At 45.0% G+C, this 21,330-nt stretch overlaps 1 protein-coding gene across 5 annotated transcripts in view; it reads left to right on the top strand.

Annotated features, from left to right (window-relative positions):
- Positions 1 to 21,330, top strand: part of tcf12 (transcription factor 12) — a 169,517-nt gene that overhangs the window by 20,621 nt on the left and 127,566 nt on the right. For 4 of the 5 annotated variants that reach the window (XR_008810147.1, XM_056278282.1, XM_056278280.1 and 1 more), the window contains exon 5: positions 10,894 to 10,996. Coding sequence is in view for 4 of the 5 variants with exons in the window: in XM_056278282.1 (XP_056134257.1) it covers positions 10,894 to 10,996 (103 nt within the window). In the remaining variant the exon portion in view is untranslated. Of the gene's footprint in view, positions 1 to 1,652; positions 1,667 to 10,893; positions 10,997 to 21,330 lie in introns of those variants that run through there. The other variant, XM_056278283.1, reaches the window with a different exon arrangement.

The following is a 21,330-nucleotide window of genomic DNA, read 5'->3' as shown; positions in this document are numbered from 1 at the left end:
AGCTGCACCCAAGGAGGAAATGCCGAGGGTGGTCTGACAGGACGCGGAAATGGGGCGGGCTAAGATAACTGCTAACCCATGTTTTTGTCTTTGTGTTGTACTGCTGTGGGCTGTGGGAAACGGCATTTCGCTTCATTTCATGTACGCAAGTGCATGAAGTGAAATTACAAAGTGTTTCTGATTCCTGAAATGTTAATTTTTCATGACAGATCACTGATCTAGTTGTTGTGAAGCCTCACGTGATCTTACTGCTATAGCGGTGAAGGGCCGATCGGTTTACACAACGTTAAAGTACTGAATGAATCCCAACATAACAGAATAATATAGATGCATATAATCAGTGTTTTCCAGCCGCCTTTGTCTATCGTAGGAGTGTGAACATGTCTCGCCATCTGTGTGAGTGTTGCTCAGCACTGTTTGTTTGTGCCTCACACGCCGGTTGTTCTAGATGCCCTGTATGAATTTCATTTAATGTCAATCTCCTGTCACTTTCCATCAGAATTCAGTTAAATGTCAGAGTTGCTCGGGCCACGGCACCTTGTTTATTTCCCAGTGTCCTTCCCGAATGAACATCTACAGGCGATGGTAACATTGGCAGCATGATTTGAATTATAAGACAGAGACGCTGGAGATATCTTTGCTCTAGGTGCATATAAATGAGTATTTCTGACATTGGAAGTCACGGGTGGCATCAGCACGCAGACAGCTGTTTGCACCTCCGTAACGTACGTGTTCACACACACACAAACACACACAGACACACACTTACTTCGGTGTTGCACACTTGATTTACATGTAAATTATTACACTCCATATACACTTTACGTCAGGCAATAGTGTGAAATTCCTCAAGCCTTAGATGGAGCTTGGCCTCGGTGGTTGACATTAATCATTTTAATGTGCTTCGAGTTTTGGCCTTAAAATATCGAGATTCCTTTTCCTAGGCCGACGGTGTTTATTACACAGCAGTCCCTCCCTTTTTGAATGACATCTGCTGCAGTGCTTTGAAGATATAGTTGATGGCGTGGATGGAGGCCAACAGATTTAGAGAAGAGTGGCAGAACTGCAGGCTGTCAGGTTTTCAATGTGTTTTGAGTGGGGAGTCTCTATTGACTTCACCAGTAGAAAAGAAAAACCTACTCCTGAAATCACCTTCACCCTGCTGAACAGTGATGCTCCCCACAAGATGGTTTTTGTTTTGTTATCAGGAATCAGGAACACTTTATTTTTCATTTCACTTCATGCACTTGCATACATGGAATGAAGCGAAATGCCATTTCCCCCAGCCCACAGCAGTACAACACAAAGACAAAAACACACCCAAAAACTACAAGAAAAGACATATCCAGCCTAACACATATATCCAAACTAAACAAAAAAAATCACCGTCCAAGGGAACGAACGTCAGCCAGGATGAATCCCGGAACCGCCAGTCTGCATGGCCTAGCAGTTAGCTTAACCCGCCCCACTTCCTCGTCCTGTCAGACCGCCCTCTGTGTTTCCGCTTTGGCCGCAGCTCCAGGCAGGGGCCATAATCCCCGGGCCCACTGGACGAAGCAGACCAAGCTCTCCCAGCCGATCCAGCACCAGCTGTCCCAGCCAGACACCCTCGACACACCTCCCCGCACTCCTCACAACGACATCAAAACACCACAGTCATCACCAGGTGAGGCCGTCGCCAGACCGCCCTCGGTGTTATTGAAACTGCTGGTCTGCATGGGCTAGCAGTTAGTTTAGCCTGCCCTACTCGCCCAGCCGATCCAGCGCCAGCTGTCCCAGCCATCAAACGAAGACAAAACTTAGACGCGGACAAAGACACTGCATGGACGGTACAGGGTGAGGCCGCCGCAAATGTGAATACACGCCGCCATCTTCCGACACCAGCAGTGGGCGAGGCCACTGCAAACATGAATTCGCGCAGCCATCTTCCCACACCGGAAGTGGAAATACTAAATACTAGATATAGTCACATTTTCCAAATCTGACCCTCAAAAATCAACATTTTCTAAGCCAACTTTAATACATGTATGTGCTTAATCTATGAAAAGTGCATAAACATTTAATTTAGTCTGTTCATTTTAACAGCAACAGCTATTAAATTTTGAGTTTTCTAACAAGGGAATGGGACAAGCATGACTGACTAGTGTTGAAACGATTAGATGATGAATCGATTAGTCAGTAGAAAAATAATCAGTTACAGTTTTGGTCGTCGATAAATCGCTTCATCATTCGAGTCATTCAGATTTACTTGCCTTCCTCTGATTTGTATCATTGTTAAATGAATACTTGAAGTTTTTTTGGCCGTTGGTGAGACTAAGTAGGCAGTTTTAAGACATCAGTTTGGACTCTGGAAACCCAAGATGGGCATGCATCAGTATTTTTGACTTTTTATCGACTGAACGATTAGTCGATTAATTGGAAAGGTAATTGATGAATTAGTTGCTTCTGAAAATAATTGCAGTCCTACCAGTGACTGTTTGGTCAAATCATGTTGTTATTTTTGTTTTTTATGGGTTACTGTGAAATTATTAACTCAAGTTTCTAAACGGTGCTATCCACCATTTTCTTGTTAAGTTCTGTGACACAAAATAGTAGAAATGTAATTTGACTTGAGAGTTGGTCCAAGGTGACGGAAACATTTAACATCGTCAGTTGGCAGGAGATGGTGGAATTATCTTGGCCAAAAATGTTCAAGGTATTCAATTTATCTCGAAAAAGGCATTTTGCTAGAAGTTATCAAAATATTTTTCCACATTTAAAAACTTCACACACAAGGCGTCCGGGCAGCGTATTAGTCTAGTCCATTGCCTACCAACACGGGGATCTCTGGTTCGAATCCCTGTGTTACCTCCGGCTTGGTCTAAGGTCCGGGTCTAAGGATGTTGTGTTGCTGTAAAGCCACTTGAGGCAAATTTGTGATATTTGTGGCATTATTATTTATACAAATAAAATTGACTTGACTTGACTTGGTTGGGCGTCCCTACAGACACAATTAGCCGTGTCTGTTGGTCGGAAGCCAGATGTGGATGTGTCCTGGTCGCTGCACTAGCAACTCCTCTGGTTGGTTGGGCCGGCTGTTTGGCGGGGAGGTGGACCTGGGCAGAATAGTGTGATCCTCCCATGCGCTACGTCTCCCTGGTGGAACTCCTCGCTGTCAGGTGAAAAGAAGCGGCTGGCGACTCCACGTGTATCGGCGGAGGCGTGTGGTAGTCTGCAGCCCTCCCTGGATCAGCAGAGGGGGCGGAGCAGCGACCAGGATGGCTCGGAAGAGTGGGGTAATTGGCCAGATACAACTGGGGAGAAAGGGGGCTATTCCTCCCACTTCCTCCTCCCCCCGAACAGGCGCCCCGACTGACCAGAGGAGGCGCTAGTGCAGTGACCAGGATACATACCCACATCTGGCTTCCCACCCGCAGACACGCCAATTGTGTCTGTAGGGATGCCTGATCAAGCCGGAGACAACATGGAGATTCGAACCACTGATCCTCATGTTGGTAGGCAACTGAAGAGACCGCTATGCTACCCAGACGCCCCCACTTCAGACATTCTGTGAAGTACTGAAGATTTTTAATTTAAAACCAAAAAATTGAGGAAGTTGAATTTAAAACCTAGCGCTGAATACATACCTCGTCTTTGGAGCTCAGATTTGTACGACATCTATGTTTAGAAAAACAGCCCGTTGGATCAATTTTATCAGTTAAATTCTGTAATCAAGCAAACACTGTCGAAATTACTGAGAATTCTCATCCCAAATATCAATGTGAGAGCAAGAAAGACAGAAGGAAGGTTCAAAATAAAGTTTGGATAATTTGATGATCGATGGTATTCAAATGCTATTTTTTTTTGATACAGTCACAAAATGCTGTTGATGGTAAAAGAACGATGAATAAAACACAGTGAGATAAATTTCACACGAATCAGTCAAAAATCAGTAAAATGCTCATTTGGTTTAAGAGGGGATTGAGAAGATGACACTAAATTTGCTATTGTCAGCTCCTTAAGCAAATTGTCAAATCCCAGAGTCTTTGACAGAAAGGTCTAAATCACCTTTGGGCTCTTATCCTTGGATGGATGTATCTGTCTGCAAAACCAGTGAAACACGAGAGGACATAAAAAATTGTGAACCTCGTGTTGTTTGAAAGTAAAATTTGACCCTAACAGCCATCAATGGATAAAGTAGTCTAACCTCCATTCTCAACATGATGAATTTGTAAATGGTGAATATACTGCATTTTATACAGCGCTTTACTAGCTGCAGCAGCCACTCAGTGCTTTACAAGTAACACCTCACACACACACACACACCAACACACACACACTGTTGGTGGTGTCAAAAATGCAAGGTAACTAACTACCAGCTCATTTGGAGCAGTTAGGGGTTAGGTTTCTTGCTCAGGGACACCTCCATATTTTTTTGCATAGCGGAGCCGGGGATTGAACTGGCAACCCTGCAGTTACCAGACGACCTGCAACAAAAATTAATATCACGCTTGTGTATTTCACAGCTCATATTGGACACACTCATCACTGGAGACATGACGGGAATTCAGCTTTAATAATGATCAAACTGATAAAATCTTTTTTTCCCCCCTTTTATTGCTGTGAAAAGGAAAAGGGAACAGATAAACATTAAATCTGTTGCAACAATTGCCTTGGCAAGCAAACTAGAATATAAAAAAATAAAGAAGAATGAACAAACAGTAAAACAGTCCAAGAACAGTTTATCTTTTAGACTGATGGTACTTGCGAAGGATTTTTGAGATAAAATCAGGACCTGCTCAGTGGCCATCCTCTGCAGATCCCCTAGAAGAAAACCCTCATCGATCTCTCCTCCTATAATGAGAGGAATCCTGTCTTGTCTCTGTGCTTGTTGGGAGTCTCTCAGATGTGACTGTGACCAGTCGACTGTGAACGGCCCCGAGCCCAAATGCACCGATCTGGTGTCCGGCCAGCCGCCACAACCCGGGCAGCTATGTCTGCAGGCTGACAGTCTCTCTGACAGTCAGAACTGTGGCCTTAGCCGCCACTGGACCCCCCCCCATACACACACACACGAACACAAACACGTTCACCTGGGATGCAACGTGGATTGGTGTTGGACTGTAGTGAGCGATAGCAAGGTCCAGGCGTTGGCTGCAGCCGGCAGGCTTAGCTAGTGTTCTGACAGTTATTCAGCCAGCGGCATTAACCAAGCCCCGTGGCCATGGTGACAGCGTGCGTTAGTGTCTGGGATAAATGTAGGATGACTGTGTGCGTGGAAGCAGTGTGGGGGGGGGGGCATGATTGATGATCTCATGGTCTCACATGGGGAACAACAACAAGGCGGTGAGAGATGCTAAACGACTGTACTCGGGAGAGACTTCAACCGCAGTTCTCAGAAAACAAATCAGCCTCTGTCTGGAAGGGCCTCAGACACATCACCAACTACAAACTGAAAGCCCCTCACTCCACCAATGACTTGCGCCTGGCCAACGATCTGAATGAGTTCTATTGCCGATTTGAAAGACAATGGAACAGTCCTTACACCATTCCCCGTGACTCCATCCACCAGCTCCAGACCACCCGCCCCTCCTCCCCTGCCTCAGCAGGGGCCCTGGTCTCTCAACAACTGCCCATCTTAGAGTCCCCCTCCTCTCCTACCACAAGGACGACTCTCTCCATCCTGGAAAGGGATGTTAACAGGCTGTTCAAGAGACAGAACCTGCTGTCTCTCATTCCACCCTGAAGCACTGTGACGATCAGCTGTTTCCAGTGTTCAATGACATGTTTAACCTCAAAGGAGACATGCCATGTACCAGCCTGCTTCAAGACCTCCATCATCATCCCCGTCCTCAAAAAAACCAAGGACCACAGGACTCCATGACTACAGACCCGTCACCCTGACCTCTGTGGTAATGAAGTCTTTTGAGCACTTTGTTCTGTCCCACCTTAAAGCTATCACTGACCCACACCTGGACACCCTACAGTTTGCCTACAGAGCCAACAGATCTGTGGACAATGCAGTAAACATGGTGCTTCACTTCATCCTGCAGCACTTGGAATCTTCAGGAACCTACGGCAGGATGCTGTTTGTGGATTTCAGCTCCACCTTCAACACCGTCATCCCAGATATGCTGCAGGACAAGCTCTTCCAGCTGCACATGCCTGTCTCTACCTGCAGGTGGATCACCGACTTCCTATCTGACAGGAAGCAGCACGTGAATCTGGGGGAAACGTGTCTGACTCCTGGACCATCAACACCGGTTCCCCTCAAGGCTGTGTCCTTCCCCTTTACTTCGCCCTGTATACAAACAACTACACCTTCAGTCACTAGTCAGTCAAGCTCCTGAAGTTCGCTGACAACACCACCCTCATTGGGCTCATCTCTGGTGGGGATGAGTCCGCCTACAGGTGGGAGATTGACCATCTGGTGTCCTGGTGTGGCCAAAACAACTTGGAACTCAACACTCTTAAAGACAGTGGAGATGGTTATGGACTTCAGAAAGAACATATCCCCATCACCCTGTGTGGCTCCCCAGTCGACACGTGGAATCCTTTCGCTTTCTTGGCACCATCATCACCCAGGACCTCAAGTGGGAGCGAAACTTCAACTCCAACAGCAGAGGAGGCTCTACTGCCAAAGCCAATGGTGGTGCACTTTACACTGCCATCATTGAGTCAGTCCTCACCTCCTCCATCACTATCTGGTACGGTGCCACTTCCAAGGACAAGGGCAGACTGCAGTGTATCATTTGCTCTGCTGGTGATTGGCTGCAACCTGCCATCCCTCCATGACCTGTACATCTCCAGGACACTGAGGCGAGCAGGAAAGATCATGGCCAACCCTTTCCACTCAGGCCACCGTCTCTTTAAAACACTCCCCTCTGGCAAGAAGCTATGGTCTATAAAAACCAGAACCTCGTGCCACAAGAACAGCTTCTTCCCTACAGCAGTAGGCCTTTCTAACAAACCCCCAGACATCCACAGATCCTGACATGCAGCCTGCCCACCCCCGCCCCCTTTTATCGTCACTACTGTGCTCTCTGTATATGGACACCCTGCATAAAACCTGCACTACCCTGTAAATAACTCTTATTCTGTAAATAGCTTCTTAAAATTCCAATTTTAACTTTTTGTAAATCCAGCTCCTGCCACCTAGTGCCAGGCATTAGGGGCTGCCATGTGGTCTCATGTTTGACTCTGAACTGGTGGTGATTGCACCTTATTGCACCTTACTTTTATTTTCACTTTATTTTATCTTGTATGTATATTTTATTTATTATTCTTCTTAACTTTTATCTTTACTATTTGCCATTATTTTCCCCTCTTGCATCAACATATCAACACAAATTCCTTGTATGGTCTTGCACTTGGCAATAAATATGAATCTGATTCTGATTATTACTGAGAATATGAGCTGCCATTATTCTCCATCTTTTTCCTTATTTTTTTACTTTTTGAAAAGATGGCACTGGCGCATCTCTTTGTCATGGTAGCCGTCATGGCCACCAAGGAGGCAAAAGATCAGAAGGGTTTCTTGGCAAGTGATGCAAACGTTTATTAACCTGCAGTTTGGTTCAAACTCGTCCCTTGGTTTGCTGTTGAAGAAAAGGAAATGCTCATTTATATGTGTGCCTACAGTAGCTTTTGTGTGTGCATGTATGTGTGTGTGTGTGTGTTAGCTTGCTAGAGCCTCTCAGGACTGCTGCTGTTGTTGTTGAGTCTGTTCATGGTGTGATTAGCTGTGTGCGGCCCGGCAGAAGCACAATAGGGGATCTCTGAGGATTCCCTCGACACAGCACAACACTCCACTGCCTTTGAAATTGCTCCATCACTATCCGCTCCCCAAAAATAGATGGATAATAAGATTTACTTTTTTTTTTTTTTTTTAACTGTACATTGAATGCAAAGGGTATGAGTTGGTGAAAATAGCCCCCATAGAAGTGCAAGCCCAACCGCTGCTCACCACCTCTGCTGGGAGTTAATGTAGTTTTGGGGGAGATGCATTTGACTGGAGCACAGAGGCCGTTTCACACGGCCGGGGATTAGCACTGCAACAGAGTACCTTTTATTGCTGGGGACCTGGAGTTTTCAAAAACCATACTGTGACCGATATTTAGACCTAAGTCCCCGAAGCCGATAACCGTCATGAAAAGGCGCTGTTAAGCTGCAGGAGAAAAAGGCAGGTTTTTTTTTTAAAGCTGCAGGTACCTTGGAAATGATATATAGGATTTCATCCATCTGTTTCATCCTCACTTTAAAATAACACCTTTTTATTAGGAATTTTTACTTGATATTTGTCACAAGATACTATATAAACCCTAATTTTTGATACATTAAAAGCATCTTTTTATGGTTAGCATTAGCGCTATGTTTAATTGCTATTCTTATTTGAAGCCTACAGAAGAAAACGGTGAAATGTACAAAATATGACTGTATGAAAATCAGCAACTTTGCAAAATATAAACTAATAAATTCAACATGCACTGCCAATAACAAGTTGGACGTCATTAAAACATAGGTGTATGGTAATGAGTGGCAGCCATCAAGGAGAAGAAACTCGAAGGCTGTCAGAGGAAAGAAGAAGAAAATGGATATCGAGGATCACTTGGGAAGATCTTACAGATGAAACATTAGTATCATGCAGAAGTTAAGATACCTGCTTTTACAGAAGGGAAAAAGCAGCTTGGCCCTTTGGAAATTGAGGCAGCAAGAAAAATTGCATCTGTCCGCATCCATGTGGAGCGTGTCATTGGCCTAGTACAGAGAAAATGTGTAATTTTACAAGGAATTTTACCAACTGACTACCCCAGTAATAAGGATAGTGCTGGTATGACAGCAGTGGATAAAATTGCCTTGGTTTGTTGTGCATTGACAAATGTGTGTGACTCAGTAGTTCCTGATACAACTTTCAAGTTATATATTATTTATGGTGTAAAACTGTTGTAATATACTTTTAAAAAAAACATTTAAAAATAGACATTTCAATTTTATTAGGCATTTTTCAATTGTGTGTCAATCATCAGCAGTTGTACGCTAAATCTTAAAATTACATGGGTTGAATATAATTGGTACAAGAGAGAGAGAAGCTGCTTTTGTTTTGTAAATGTGTTAACGTATCGGTCTAACCTATTGATAAGTGTGAGTTTTCCATATATCTCTCCTTGGTTTTTCCCATCTAAAGCTTGTACATAATTCTTGATCGAAGCCATCACGGGATTGCATGAGATTGGTCTAACAGCCGAAAATCCTCAAGTTGAATCTGGTCCTTTGCGCCGTTAGGCCGGGACTTTGTAAAATTTTATTTTGCAAACTTTTTCGGAGAATGGATCACAACTGCGATGTTTATTTCCGTAGGTTTGTCCAATTTTCGTTTAAAATTTCGTTCTTGTAAAGAGAGATCGACAATGAGAACTTCGGGGTAAACAGTGGTGTCTAAGGTCTAGCTGTCCTCCAGCATGGCGGAGCTGTTCGCTGTCAATGGAAAAGTCCCGTGATTGAGAATAACCCATTGACAGTGGCCTCCTGTTTGAAGGACATTTTGGCCTTAGCTTGTCGGTAGCCAAGTTAGTGTGAATGTCGTAATTACAACCATGTCTTGCTTGTATGTCCACCAGCAGCATCGTACAAACACGAGAGGCGCAGCGTTTTTGGTTATTTGTTGCGACTTTATACTTCAAGCAAACTGGGTGGTGATCCATGAAGTTTTTGTGTTAATAGATAACAAGTGACATGTTTCATTTTTCTATATATGGGTAAACCGAGCTGAAAATATGGAAAACAAACTAGACTAAACTAGGCTGACTTTTGTCTAGGCAAGAATCAGATTCATAAAAAAACACAGATTTGTCTTTAAATAATGAATTAGAATGCTAAATACTTGCTATGTTATACACGTGTCTTTATGCACACTCAATTATCCAGGTAAGGAAATCACAGGAAGTTGAATCAGTTAATTTGGACACAACGTTTATTGAGAGAACGTAATGAAGAAAAAAAATCTCTCGACATGTTGTCCATCATGTAGCTAGTTAGCTAAATGGAAGTGAGAGGAGCGGCTGGATTTACTCTGCTGGTTGTTTATTGGTACTGCGTGCACCACTGACACGCTACCACCCGGCAACACACCAGCTAAGAAGTGTGAGTGTGAATTTCTGAGAACAACCATATGTAAATGAAGTGGTTTCTTTCGTGCGTTGATCGCTTTTAATCATGCCGAGTTTGAAATTAGATCTGATGAAATAGTGGTCTTGGTGGACTGGCCAGTCACACAGCTTGTGTATTTACTGAAAAGAAACATCATGTTATAGCATTTTTAGGACTTACCTGGCATAACCAAGGCTGTTTTAAAGGTTTGGTTTACACTTTGAATCCACCTCAGTTTGTTGTTAAAATGTTAATTTTGGTGTCAGTTTCTTACAGACATATTAACATATGCAATGCATTAATATCTGAGTTGGGTATTTATCTTGACAGAATATAGAGTTTAAAAACCGTGGCGGTCCTTTTGACCGCCCATGGTCGTTTCAGGTAGGAGTGGAATCCCAGTCGTTCTAGTGTTAATCAAAATGTTCTGGGTCAATTCCCTGAAATCTAAGGCTGGGTATAACAACACAGCATGTCAGTCACAACTTCCTTCCCAACTCAAAGAATTTTTACATTGAAATTAGCTTTGTGATTCAAGATGGTTGCATTTTCTCTCTATCTCTTCTCTTTTTATTTGTTTGTCTGTGTGTCCTCTGTCTCTCAGTCTGTGGGCCTATCAGATCAATCAGATTTATCTTACCAAATCTTCCTTGTCTGTTGAAAGGAGAGTAGCAGTTGTGCTCTCCCCCTCACTAATTAGGGTGTCATAGCACTCAATTAAGTGAGGTACCCTAATAATATACTTAATACGTTGATCTCTCCCCCTAGGGTTTTGCAGACAGCCCTCATTATGGCGATCACATGAGTGACAGTCGATTAGTGCCTCATGAAGGATTGTCCTCAACACCTTTCATGAACTCCAACATAATGGGTAAGTAGGTGATCCTTCACACTTCACCCCTCTGATGCCAGTTGCTAGTGGGAAGACATTAAAAAAAAAAAAAAAAAAAAAAAAAGAAGTCGGCCTTGCGGGGATCAAGGCATGTCATGCATCTGGAAGTGGCAGTGCTGAAAGCCTTGGTGTGCTGCAGGCTTTTTTCTGCTTTATCGCCTGCTGTTTAAATTTTTCTCCCTTAATCCCCCCCTCCCCTTTTGTGCGACTTCCTCCCTCTCTCCTGCTGTTGTGACGGTCTTTAGGAGTTGACCCTCCCCCAGGGTAGGAGTCACGCCATCAGTATAGCTTTCCATCACAAAAACGCACTGTCTTCTAGGCATCAAACACGCCTCTGGCGCTTTCCAGTGACAGAGGGCTGCTGCTGGTGAGGTTTTCTCTCTCTGGGTTCAGACAACAGGATGTGCCAAAGAACATTTTTACAAAAACATCAGAAATCTAGTTCTGGATTTCCTCAGTAGATGATTCAGTTGAGATCTTTAAAATATTGGCCAGCTTTTACATTTGGATTTGTTAAACCTTGCTCGCTCCCATTGGGTCTTTGCTTGTATGACAATGAAGTCTGCTGATGTGAATTGGGAGATTTCTTTTTACTGAATGAACTCTATTTTTAGACCACCAGCAAGTCCACAAGTGGACTGTGCAGTTTCCTGGTCAGTCCAGTAGCTTGATTTGGTAAGAAATGCTAAAAAATGTCATTGGAAAAATGTCATCCTTTGCAACTGCGCATTTAAAGGGCAATTCCCTTTTTTTTTTAAATTGGTCTTATTTTCATAATTTTTTCCATCATATCAGTTTAGATATGGTTTTACTTTACTCACTAGCTTCATTCAGTAGATGTTGGACATGGACCACTGCTGGACTCAGCTTTACAACGGTGTCTTATGGGACACCTGGACAGGAGTGTTAACCGTGTCCTTTAAACAACAAACGCCCCCTAGTGTCTCAGTCGGACTGTGTCCATGACTGTCCATTAGCTGTGACTTCTCTATGGTGCTGGCTGGCTAGTTTATGGATGTAACTACTACCTACGGTAAGTATAGGCTGCTACTTCCTGCAGGGTGAACCACGAAGTAGATCAGCAGCATCCTCCACGATTGGTCATATTGGACATCTCACATCATAACTTTTACTTCTACATACGTGGTTTAGATAATTGGGTTAAATTGGACTCGTTGAAACATGCCTGACGGTCCTGTCCAGTTGTCCCATACCATTGTAAAGGTGAGTCCAGTGGTGGTCCATGTCCAACATCTATTAAATGAAGCTAGTGAGTAAGATGTGTCATGGATAAACTATGAAAATGAAACACAATTTGTAAGATAAACAACAAACAGAATTATCCTACAAGATTTATTGCATGCTTCCCCGTTTCAACAATTAAATACATTTACAAATACACCAATACATCATTTATCATTTGTATTGGGGACCCTCAGCACATTGTGTGTTGGTGCTAGAGGACGGTTTCACTTCAGGATGGTTAGTTTACAAACGACACTATGAGGAAATGTAGCGTCTTCGAAACAGTCGATGGCAGGACAGTTTCAGAATACAGGCTTCTCTCCCCGTTCAGTTACATTTCTTTAGTTTGTGCTCATGAGCACCAGAAAAGGGATTTGATCTGCTGCAGTGATATGCCAGGGAATGAGGTAATTGGGTCCTATTCTTGAATTGCCTGTGCTTATCTGAATATGAGCCCGTCTTATCAAATTATGTTTCAGCAGTAATATCCAGGACCTGTGTGGATTGTCTTCTTTCTTTTTTTTTCTTCCACCAGCTGTATTCCATCATGTCTGAAGAGTTATTTGTCATCAGTCAACAAAGAAGAACAGGCATGTGAGAGGATAATAGAACTGAGCTAAGCTTTAGTCTTACGTTGTCAAACATGGGACCTCTGTTAGTTTAACTCTTTACTTTTGGCACTAAACATATTCTGTAGCACTTGTGGAGGTTTTGACACATTCTTGCCATCCTGCAGTTTCTGAACTGCTGAGCTGGCAGTTTCAGATCACAGCAGTCAGCCAGCCCTTTAGCTTGTCGTTGTTGTTGTTGAAAATCATGTCAAAATTTGAAATCATTTTGTGAGATGTGGTGGTTTAAGACTTTGGGCTCTATCTTACACCCGACATAAAGCGGCACCAAACACAATGCAAGTGTCTTGCTGGTTTCAGACCGACATGGTTGTCATTTTCCCATCACTCTGATTTATTTCATGTTACTTCCAAAACACACCTATGATTAATGAAGAGACTAAGCATAACCCCTTTGAACCATTAAAAAAAATTTTTTTTTGCCTCCTTTTTCGCCCCAATTGTACTTGGCCAATTGCCCTACTCTTCCGAGCTGTCCCGGTCTCTGCTCCACCCCCTCTGCTGATCCGGGGACGGCTGCAGACTACCACATGCCTCCTCCAATACATGTGGAGTCACCAGCCACTTCTTTTCACCTGACAGTGAGGAGTTTCACCAAGGGGACATACACATGGGAGGATCACACTATTCCCCCCAGTTCCCCCTCCCCCCAAACAGGTGCCCCAACTGACCAGATGAGGCGCTAGTGCAGCAACCAGGACATGTACCCACATCTGGCTTCCCACCTGCAGACACAGCCAGTCGTGTCTGTAGGGACGCCCGACCAAGCCAGAGGTAACACAGGGATTCGAACCGGTGATCCCCGTGTTGGTAGGCAATGGAATAGACCGCTGTGCTACCCGGACGCCCCCCCCCCCCCAATCCTCTTTGAACCATGTGCCTTACTTAGCCCTCAGATTATCCACCATTAAACTGGCAAAGGTGGATTTGGACATGCCCTAAATGCATTTGCTCCATGCGCTTTAGACCGTGCACTTAGATCGTCTAAGTTAAATGGCTAAGTGCTCAGTCAGTGTAGTCAGGCTGGTTTCAGGTCTTACCAGTCTGAGAGGGGGTGTAGATGGGGGTATTTCATATAACCGTAGTTTGATGTAGAGGCCTTCTGGAAGCGGTTTTGGCCTAATTCACTGGAACAACGTCAACTTCATAACCTCGGTTACAACACCGTGTACATCTGCTATTCTCTGAAGTATGTCTTACAAGTCTGTGTGTATGCTCATCTCTCCCATCCTAGCGTTGATGCACACGTGTCATTTGGACATCATGTACACCGGGTATTAGGGTGCAGTCTGTATTTGGAAGTCTTACAGCATAAGGAGCAGTGTATGTTAATGCAAGGTGCACATGCACATAACACGCATCGTGACTAGAAAGGGGCTATGTTAAACCTTCGGGGGTGTGATGTCATTGGATCTCAACCTGAGTTGTCTGAAAGAGGTTTAAATCCAATTCATACTGTACATCCTTCTCATACGGTAGGAGTCTGACATTTACTAAGACTCTCTGGACTCTGGCACCATCTGCCCCCTGCTGCCCTCCTCGCCGGCATCCACAGTCTGCAAGTCCCTTTGCTGTTGATCTGGAAAACTCATTTGAACCAGCAATGCTAATTCACTAATTTCTTTTTCATAAATTAGTAGTGATAGACCAATCACTGTGAGGTAACTAAAATGACTAAACTGATACTGAGCCACGCTGGATTACATTGAAATCACACATTAGTGTTGTGTTTAGCTGCTTTATTGAAGGAAGGGGCTACATGTGTTTGGATGAACCTGACAAAACTCACATTGGGTTATTTTTTTTCCCTGAACAGTGCACAACATGGTGCGTCTGACTGGCGTGGTGGTCTATTCTGTTGCCTACCAACACGGGGAGCGCCGGTTCAAATCCCCTTGTTACCCTTGGCTTGGTCGGGCGTCCCTACAGACGCAATTGGCCGTGTCTGTGGGTGGGAAACAAGGTGTGGGTATGTGTCCTGGTCACTGCACTAGCGCCTCCTGTGGTCGGTTGGGGCGCCTGTAAGGGGACGAGAGGGGGAACTGGGTGGAACAGTGTGATCCTCCCACGCGCTACGTCCCCCTGGTGAAACTCCTCACTGTCAGGTGAAAAGAAGCGGCAGGCGACTCCACGTGTCTGAGGAGACGTGGTAGTCTGCAGCCCTCCCCGGATCGGCACGGGTGGAGCAGCGACCGGGACAGCTCAGAAGAGTTGGGTAACTGGTCAAGTACAATTGGGGAGAAAAAGGGGGGAAATCCCAAAAAGACATAAAAAACAGTACACAACATGAATTGCAGTACACAGACAAACAGCCGTTGCTTCTTCATGATTTATAAAACATTGGGCTTGTTGCTGCCAGTATTTCCCGGTCCAGCAGCGTTTCTTAAGGAAGCCTCTTGAGAGAGGAGGTTGACTGTTTTTTGGTACATGCCAATAAAACAGCCCGGATGAAGAAACGGCATCCTGTGAAATACTGCGGACCCCCTGCTGTTTTCCGGCTGAACCCGTCCTAAAACCCCACCTGTACACTGGAGTCCCTTTTCTATTGTCTCAAACTCTTAAACGTTCTGAGATCTCATGAGTCTTGTGCCAACCCGGAGGACTGTCCCCTCACCTGCAGTCGGTCAGTCACTCAGAAATATGTTAAAGCTGGTTTCTCATTTGTGCTAGTTCATAAATTGAATGGACGTGTGCACACTGCTGGTGCTCTAATGTTATGTAATGTACTAATGTGCTATTTATGTATTTTAATGCAACTGTGCACCCACAGTAGTATGTCAGACGACTTCTTTTTTTTTATGGATTATTTTGGCCCCTTTTCTCCCCAGTTGTACTTGGCCAATTATCCCACTCTTCCGAGCCATCCCAGTTGCTGGCCCACCCCCTCTGCCGATCCAGGGAGGGCTGCAGACTACCACATGCCTCCTCCGATACATGTGGAGTTGCCAGCCGCTTCCTATTCACGTGACAACGAGGAGTTTCACAAGGGGGGTGTAGCGCGTGGGAGGATCACGCTACTCCCCCCCAGTTCCCCCCTGAACAGGCTCCCTAACCGACCAGAGGAGGCACTAGTGCAGCAACCAGGACACATACCCACATCCAGCTTCCCACCCGCAGACACGGCCAGTTGTGTCTGTCGGGATGCCCGACCAAGCCGGAGGTAACACTGGGATTTTAACCGCCGGTCCCCGTATTGGTAGGCAACAGAATAGACTGCCGTTATCCCAGACTTCTGTCCAGTTTGGACTGCTGGTCACAAAACAGCAACTACTAAACACACTGGTCAGTGCTGATGTTGAACGTTTGCTGTACGTGTTTAACCGGCTGTGTCTGTCCAGAAAGTCCTGAATCCTGCAGATCTGTGAGGTGTCTGTAATAAGTAAATCAACCTGTTTTTGGACCTCCCTACAAAATGTGTACTGATATGCAACGTTTAAAGGAAGAAAAGCATCTATCAGTCCATTGTCCTGGTATTTGTGTGTGTGTGTGTGTGTGTGTGTGAGAGTGAGAACAATGTTTGGTTATTTCAGGATAGCTATTGTGTTTGAATTCCTTATGGTGGTAGTGGGGAACAGATGGCTGCGTAAAGTTTTTTTATTTCAGTAGATTTAAACGTTTGGTAGGCGAAATCAAAAGTGCTCTGCACGGCTGCAGTGTTGGTTTGTTTGAATTCATTCTTGCTGCATGCCAACTTGTATTTATTTTATTTATTTTTTACCACTGATGGGAAACAGAAGTGAGTGGATGATAAGCAGCGTTGTTTATTATGAGGAGTCTATCTATTCTCATGGAATCCAGCCTTTCATCGGTGACGTCAGCGTTGGCCTTGTTTCCATCACAGCATGTTTCTGCACATCATGAACTTCCATGTTCAAAAAGCTGGACGGAAACGGCAAAACTTGAAAAAAACCTTCTAAATATCGCAAAAAAAAAAGTTTTTATCCTTGTCTGAGTTGGATTTTGCTTTACTCAATACTTGTGTGCTAAACGGATAATAGAAATGCATTTGTCAGATAGAAAATGAAACGGGAACATAATATTTAATCCCGCTATCATCTGTTTCTACATCTTAACTGGTCCGTCTTTCTGGTGGGTGTTGAAGTTTGGATATAGGATGTAGGACATCCCAAACTAAGCTCAGGGCTTAATTTGCTTAATTTACCGAATTTCCCCTCAGGGATGACTAAAGTATTCTGATTCTGAAATGGATCTGATGGAAACACCTAACTTTTGGTTTTGGTTTCGCAGCTTTATAAGATTTGGCGTGACGGTTGAATGGAGACGTAGCTCTAGAGAGTATTTCCTCCCCCCTCATGGCCAGGCGTTCTTCCACTGCTGTGGGTGAAGTGGGTTTGGCTGGAAGGCTAAAAGAATAGGGATTTGAATGGACACCGGTCGGGCCTGTCCTGCTAAGTGATGACACTCAGGTCGGGTCCACGTCAGGACCGGCTACGGCTCAGCTGGTCTGGGCCTCATGTAAATCTGAAGCCCGGCTTCCCTACAGCGCTGCAATCCTCTTACACCAGCCTGCACATCATCTGCAGTGTGCTGCTCTTGCAGATGGGGGCGGACAGGTGGCAGCCACATGGTCCCTCCTTCTAACACACTTCAAACTTCCTCCCTCCCGGCTATGTGACCCTGTGACTCATACCGCTCGTCGCACGCACCGCGAGACAACGAGCCTTTTAAAAAAAACACACGTACTCGGTTGGTTTCCATGGCGTGTAAATCCTATTAATGATAATAATGACACATCATCTGAAGAGATCTCAGCTTCGATATACATTACTCCTTTGCCTCGCTGGATGGAGTAGGTCACACACACACACACACACACACACACACACACACACACACACACACACACATACAATGCTGCACATTGTCCGAGACAAGGTTTTAGCTTAGGTGGCGGTGTCCTGGATGAATTTCTGGAATTCAGGATGCATTTTCTTGGCTGGCTGAAGCGTTGTTTAAAAATCCCTCCTAAAGAAAGATTCATGTAGAGGAAATCCTGCCTGTTCAGCATGTGCTGTACTGACTGTCCCAACAGGTCATAGTAAAGAATACCTTCACTTCCTGTTCCAACAGGTCATAGTAAAGAATACCTTCAATTCCTGTCCCAACAGGTCATAGTAAAGAATTCCTTCACTTCCTGTCCCAACAGGTCATAGTAAAGAATACCTTCAATTCCTGTTCCAACAGGTCATAGTAAAGAATACCTTCACTTCCTGTTCCAACAGGTCATAGTAAAGAATACCTTCAGTTCCTGTTCCAACAGGTCATAGTAAAGAATAACTTCACTTCCTGTCCCAACAGGTCATAGTAAAGAATACCTTCCCTTCCTGTCCCAACAGGTCATAGTAAAGAATAACTTCACTTCCTGTCCCAACAGGTCATAGTAAAGAATACCTTCACTTCCTGTCCCAACAGGTCATAGTAAAGAATACCTTCAATTCCTGTCCCAACAGGTCATAGTAAAGAATACCTTCAATTCCTGTTCCAATAGGTCATAGTAAAGAATAACTTCACTTCCTGTCCCAACAGGTCATAGTAAAGAATACCTTCACTTCCTGTCCCAACAGGTCATAGTAAAGAATACCTTCACTTCCTGTCCCAACAGGTCATAGTAAAGAATACCTTCAATTCCTGTCCCAACAGGTCATAGTAAAGAATACCTTTACTTCCTGTCCCAACAGGTCATAGTAAAGAATAACTTCACTTCCTGTCCCAACAGGTCATAGTAAAGAATACCTTCACTTCAAGATGCTTCCAGAACACATGGCATTTTATGTGGGGTAAAGACTGGAAGTTTATTTTACTGGATTAAAGATCGAGATTGTAGGGAAGAGGACTAGGAAGGAAGACCGCGAATGGGTTCCTGCAGTAAGGGAAGGCATAATGGCTGTGAATGCTGTGCTTGGACTTCCTAGCATTACACATATTATTACACTTGACAGCAGGCAGCAATACATTTTCAAAATTTAGACACTGTAAATATTAAAGCAACTCAATAAACTATTTACAAATTAAACTCCCCAACGAAAGATACATTGACTATATGAGACCAACACAGGGATCGATGGTTTTAATCCCCATGTTACTTCTGGCTTGGTTGGGCATCCCTACAAACAAAATTGGCCGTGTCTGCAGGTGGGAAGCCGGATCTGGGTATGTGTCCTGGTCGTTTGGGGCACCTATTCACGGGGTGGGGGGAATAGCGTGATCCTCCCAACGTGCTACGTCCCCCTGGTGAAACTCCTCACTGTCAGGTGAAAAGAAGTGGCTGGGGACTCCACATGTATCAGAGGAGGCATGTGGTAGTCTGCAGCCCCCCCCCCCCCGGATCAGCAGAGGGGAGTGGAGCAGCGACCAGGATAGCTCGGAGGAGTGGGGTAATTGGCCAAGTACAGTTCGGGAGAAATAGGGGGAAAAAATATTCCTCATATGTACCGCTCTCAGCTTACATGTTTTTAAATGGCCCAGCTAAGGTTTTTTTTTTAACAGTGCTGTCAGTTTCCAAACAGAAAATATTGGGTTGGACATTTTGGTCATGAGCAGGGAGAAACACCTCTTGCTGCCGGCAGTGGAAAGACGATGCGAGATGTTCACTAGTATAATCTGCTCATACACATCTCAATGTTGAAATCAACATCTCCATCCCGGTTTGATCTTTTAACCCTTATCCTTAAGGGCCCTGACACACCAGCTGTCAACCAATGTTGGGCCGTCGCTGAGCGTCTGTGACCCTAGTGTTTGCGGTGTGTCCCGCACCATCGGCACTAGTCGGACCTCTGTCGAAAGCTTTTCGGCCGATTCAACGTGTTGAGTCGGTGGAGCCCGTTGGTGAGAGATCACTGATTGGCTGTTCAGCTTAGCGAATGAGTGCAGAACCTACACGCTAGCGGGCTGTCGGCTGTAGTTTTTGCAGCGTGTTCAAGTGCTGCTTTTTGGCCCAGACGGCAGGCGACGTGAGGCGACGCAACAGTAGGCTTTCGTCGCTGCCAGTCGGTTTGGTGTGTCTGGGCCCTAACCGTGTTGTATTCCTACGCATTTGGCGGTTTTTGTTTTCATGCGAAGAAAAGACAAGTCAGTGGAGTTGTGTGCTGCTAGGGTGTTTTTGGGAACCGGTGTGCCAGACAGTAGAAAGATGTTTTCCATTCGGCTGAACTGCTGACAGGGAATGGTGAGACCTAATCACCTGCTGAGATTTTTATGGTGTGGAATCAGAAGGGCTGGAGCATTTCGGCAAAGAGGATGAGTAAGAAATTAAACAGCTGTACTGCCCCTTCTTTCATCTTGGTGTGTGTGTGTGTGTGTGTGTGTGTGCGCGCACGCATGTGTGTTTTATTTGCATCCTCTCTTTATTTACTCAGTCACATTGCACCATTGGTGTTAGTTCTTGCCATTTATTGGACAAAGAACTGCTCTTAACTGGCCCACCTGTTTAATGTGGTGTGGAGTAATGAGAGAAGAAGAGAAAAAGCCTCTCAGAGAAATATTTTGCAGCTGCAGATGATTCCTGTAAGACGCTGTTTATATTTGCCAGTTAGGGTTGCTGCAGAGAGTCCCAAATCACCATCCTGTGTTTTCATTCTGCTGAAATGCTGAAACTGCAGCACACCAGTGAAGGAAAGAGAACAGAGAAGCAGGCCCATACTTGAAACAGTACTTCAGTATTTCAGTCTGTGTTTAAAAACTGCTGCCGTGGGGACTCAACTCTGAAGTGTCCCACTTTCAATACAAGACAAACCCGTCAAAATACTACTACTATTGTCACTACATATCATTACTAATACTACTACTAATGATAATGTTCCTGCTACTACTGCCGCTACTTCTGCTATGACTGATACTAATACCACTACTTCTACTGTATGCTGCGACTGTTAGTACTACTAATACTAATATTCCTACTACTTCTGTAACTGCTGGTACTTCTGAAATAACAAATGCTACTGTTTCTCTCCGCCCCCCCCCCCCCTTTTCTCCCCAATTGTATCCGGCCAATTGCCCCACTCTTCCGAGCTGCCCTGGTCGCTGCTCCACCCTTCTGCCGATCTGGGGAGGGCTGCAGACTACCACATGCCTCCTCCGATACATGTGGAGTCACCAGCCGCTTCTTTTCACCTGACAGTGAGGAGTTTCACCAGGGGGACACAGCACATGGGAGGATCACGCTATTCCCCCCCAGTTCTTCCTCCCCCCCGATCAGGCGGCCCAACCGACCAGAGGGGGCGCTAGTGCAGCGACCAGGACACATACCCACATGCAGCTTCCCACCCGCAGACACGGTCAATTTTGTCTGTAGGGACGCCCGACGAAGCCGGAGGTAACACAGGGATTCGAACCGGAGATCCCCATGTCGGTAGGCAACAGAATAGACCGCCATGCCACCCGGACCCGCCCATGACTATTTAACAAAAGTGCTGCCCCTGC

Source organism: Lampris incognitus, chromosome 4 (assembly GCF_029633865.1).
Source record: "Lampris incognitus isolate fLamInc1 chromosome 4, fLamInc1.hap2, whole genome shotgun sequence".
Taxonomy (NCBI): Eukaryota; Metazoa; Chordata; class Actinopteri; order Lampriformes; family Lampridae; genus Lampris; species Lampris incognitus.
Note: the sequence above shows the minus strand (reverse complement) of the source record. Positions and strands in the feature narration are given on the sequence as shown.